General features: G+C 52.3%; 1 protein-coding gene across 1 annotated transcript in view; it reads right to left on the bottom strand.

The window, feature by feature from the left end:
* LOC111649629 (diacylglycerol kinase zeta-like) overlaps positions 1-2,393 on the bottom strand; it is a gene marked incomplete at its 3' end in the record, with an annotated part of 13,566 nt that extends 11,173 nt beyond the window's left edge. Inside the window, exons 1-2 of the mRNA XM_023399363.2 lie at positions 1,387-2,393; positions 228-336 (exon numbers count right to left, since the gene is read on the bottom strand). Of these exons, the coding sequence (XP_023255131.1) occupies positions 228-336; positions 1,387-2,378 (1,101 nt within the window). The remainder of the gene's footprint in view (positions 1-227; positions 337-1,386) is intronic.
* Positions 2,394-3,765: the final 1,372 nt, after the last annotated feature.

Here is a 3,765-nt window from a genome sequence, read left to right as displayed (position 1 = left end):
AGACCTGAGGACCTGAGACCTCAGGTCTTTCTGCTCCCACCTCCTTCATGTTGTGTCTTCATCTTCATTAAAGAAGGATTCACAGTGTCTCCCTCCTCAGACATTAAACTGCTTCATCTGGACTGAGAGCCACAGTTCCTTATTATTGATCAGTTAACATTAGACTGTCAGTGTGTGCAGAGAGCAGTGACTGATATTAGTGAGGATATTATCTGTCAGTGACTCACGCTCCAGTCCACGGTGCTACTGGGCTCTTGCAGCAGGTCGCTCTGACTGGACGTTGAGATGCTCGGCGGAGTCGCCGCATGCTGCAGACCTGACTTCGCGATGGCTTTCCTGAAACCACAAGAGACATGCACTGTTTGATTCTGACTTTATTAATGTATAGTTTTATTTGTGTTAATGTTTCCTTTAAATGGTGGAGGATGAAGGCCTTCACTCTGCAGGACAAACCAGGTGTAGACAAGTCTGAGTCCGTCCCTGCTGCAGACAGAGTGTCTCGGCAGGTCCGAGAGCTCTAGAAGTGTCTCATGAACACCACGATGAGACGTCACATGATCCTTCATCATCATAGACACAGTAAATCTGATTCAACCATTAATTTGTTTGTCTGATTGCAATTGTTCATGTCATCACTACTGTTGTTGCCATGGTTACCTGGAGCCTCATATATAGTAAGCACTGATTTACTGCAGTGATGAACCTGTTGATCACACCATTTTATTGATGAGGTGACTCACACAGATACTGTATGTGTCAGCCAATCAGGAGCAACCAGCGTTCACCACACACCCCATGTGTCTGCATGAGGGGGTTCTTACTGTGTTTATAAGTGAACTATTGACTATGCTGTGACATCACACACACACCGCACACGCACGCACGCACACGCACGCACGCACACACACACACACACACACACACACACACACACACATTCATGAACCTTAGCAACAGAGCTGCTGTGATCAGTCGTTGTTGTGTGAGCTGCTAATGAGGATGTTTGTGTCATCATCCTCCATCCCTTCATGACTCTGCCTCCTCACCTGTATTTCCTGTCTCCTCTGCACTAAGAACATCTACAGGTACAAATGAAGAAATCTTGAACCTTATCATCACCTCTCTACTTTCACTTTCTCCACATCAGATCTAAAACTACAAACAACTCTTCAGCCAGGTGACATGTTGCAGTAAAACCAGGAAACCAGGTGAACACCCAGAGGAGGGAGGAGGAAAACACACACTTGAACACACACTCAGAGACGAGTGTTTCAACACACTGAGGATGAGCTGAGCTAACTGAGCTGAACTAATCGAGCTAGGTGAGCTAACTGAGCTGAGCTAACTGAGTTAAGCTAACTTATCAAACAGTAGCCGGCTACATACAGCAGGAAGGCGCTCCAGTTCTCCAGGCGGGAGTCGTAGCCGTGGGCCCCCAGAGGACTGAGGGCCCCGGGGCCCCTGTAGAAGGCCGGGTGGGTGAGGTAGTAGACTGAGGCCCTGCGGCTGGGCAGCGGGGGCCCTCTCCCAGGCCAGGGGCTCCCAGCTTTGGAGATGGTGGAGATCTTCCTCCTCCTCCTCTGGATGGAGGCGCGGCAGCGGCTGTAAGGAGCCGAGTCACCTGAACACACCTGAGACGAGTTCCTGCGGAGGCAGCGAGGGGCCCGGATCAGGGGCCGCGAGGTCGACGGCAGCTGGGGGACCTTTCTCATCACCTCCAGGGTGGAGGAGTGAGAGACGTGTCCATCAGGGGACCAGGAGGCGTCGTCTTCCTCCTCGGCCAGCTGCTCCACCTCTGACGGCTGACTGGCTTCTGATTGGCTGTCGTCATTGCTGGAGTAATCGTCACTGTCCTCATCTCCGTCTGAGTGGAGGCTGCTGGAGCGTGAGAACATCCTCCTGTTGTTGGCCCCGCCCCTCACCTCCACCTGCTGCTCTCCAGTCAGCAGCCCCGCCTCCAGCCCCTCCTCCTCCTCCTCAGCCATCTGGATGAGACTGGCCAGCAGCATGGACGGCCCCAGTAGGTGGGTGTCGATGGTCCGCAGCTTCCCCACCTTCTTCCTGCTCACGGCGAACCTCGGGTTCAGGCTGGGAGTGGTGGTGCTGGAGCGCCTGCGACCGTGTCCTGCCAACCTGCTGTGTCTGGATGCTTTCGCCAAACGCCCCCCGCCCGCACAGGGCAACGCACCCTGCAGCTGGACACTGGACCGTCGCCTCTGGGTCAGGGTGGAGGAAGGGAGGCCGACGTTGGACCGGCGGCGGGCCTTACTGGTGGGGACGGCCACGCTGGGCCTTCGCTGGCGGCCGGAAGTGGCCTCAGGTTCCACCTGCAGTGCAGCCTCCTTCCTCTTAAAGTGACGGCGGAAAAACGTGTCCATGTTGGACTCGGGTGGGGGGGGGGCAGACACCTGAAGAGCAGCGCTCTGTTGGACAAAAACCAGTTAGAGCTGCAGGAGCACCACCCCAAGTCTGTAAAGCACATCAGACCTGCTGGACCACCAGTCTCAGCCTCATGCAGCTGGAACATCTGCAAACATCTGGCAGCTACAACAGTCTCAGCCTCCTCACTGACACACACTGACACACCTGTGCAGGTGTCACCTTCAGGTTAATACCTGGCTCACTGTGTTAAAAACCTGATCCAGTCGTCCAGTGTGACTGCAGGGTTAGCAGCTAGCAGTTAGCAGCAGCTAACCCGGACTACAAAGGAGAACTGGAAACAGCAGGTGTGCCTGATCCCAGATCAGCTGTTCAGACTTGGTCCTGTCTCAAGTCTTAGGACAGGAAGAGAAGAAGACTGGATTCATTACAGAATCAAATCCTAAACACATCAGTTATCAACTGTTATGTCTGTTACCTAGCAACGCACGTTACATCTCACTCAGGTGTCTCTGTCACCTGCAGATTTCTCATTGAATCAACAACAGGTGAGTTACAAGTTCTTTTACTACAACACTCACTAAGAGGACAAGAGAGGGGTTGTGTCTTCAGGACGATTTGCTCCTGTTACCAAGGCAACAGGTCACAGCTTCAACCTGTGGCCAACATGAATTATGAAACAGTCTGAGGGGGCGGAGGGGTCGTCTCCACAGGGGGAACAGCATGACAACAGGAAGCTGTCATCATCACTGTGACTCACAACAACAGTAATTAAGGCCCGGGCTCCTGCTGGCTCCTCGCCCTCCAACACAAATATTACACCAGGAATTAGTCTGTGACCGAGTAGTACACCTGTTCACCTGCAGAACAAGCTGCCAGGTGTTCAGCTGTTACAGGTGAGAGAGCAGCACACACCTGACAGGTACCTGGAGCTGAGTCCAACTTCAGGAGCCGCATCCTTCAAATGAGACGTTGTGGTCTATGGAGGATTTTCGGTGTTCCCACCTTTACTGTTGCGTCGCCTAGCAACCCCGACAACGCGTAACTTTTTTAAACAAAAATGTGAGCTGTGTCTCATCCTTCAGAGGCCGCAGCTGAAGACCGACTACACTGCCCTGTTTCACAGGCTGCAACAGGTGGATCCTTCCTGGTCCAACATATCCCAGGATGCATTGCGCTGTGGTAATGAAAACAGTGACAGAGAGTCTGAGAATCACTCCGTTAAATGTCAGTATTGTGTTTCAGTTCAACAGCTAACAATACTGTTAAAGGCAAGACATTGAACACTAAAAGTTACTGTGAAAAAAAGTTACGCGTTGTCCAGGTTGCTAGGCGACAAGAACTAGGAACAGTGTACTATGTTTTTTTAAAGGGACAGTTGTTGTC

The sequence above is a fragment of the Seriola lalandi genome, unplaced genomic scaffold (genome assembly GCF_002814215.2).
Source record: "Seriola lalandi dorsalis isolate HSWRI2012SDOR001 ecotype SW California unplaced genomic scaffold, Sedor1 jcf7180002051436, whole genome shotgun sequence".
In the NCBI taxonomy this organism is placed as follows: domain Eukaryota; kingdom Metazoa; phylum Chordata; class Actinopteri; order Carangiformes; family Carangidae; genus Seriola; species Seriola lalandi.
This window is presented reverse-complemented; position numbering and strand designations above follow the sequence as displayed.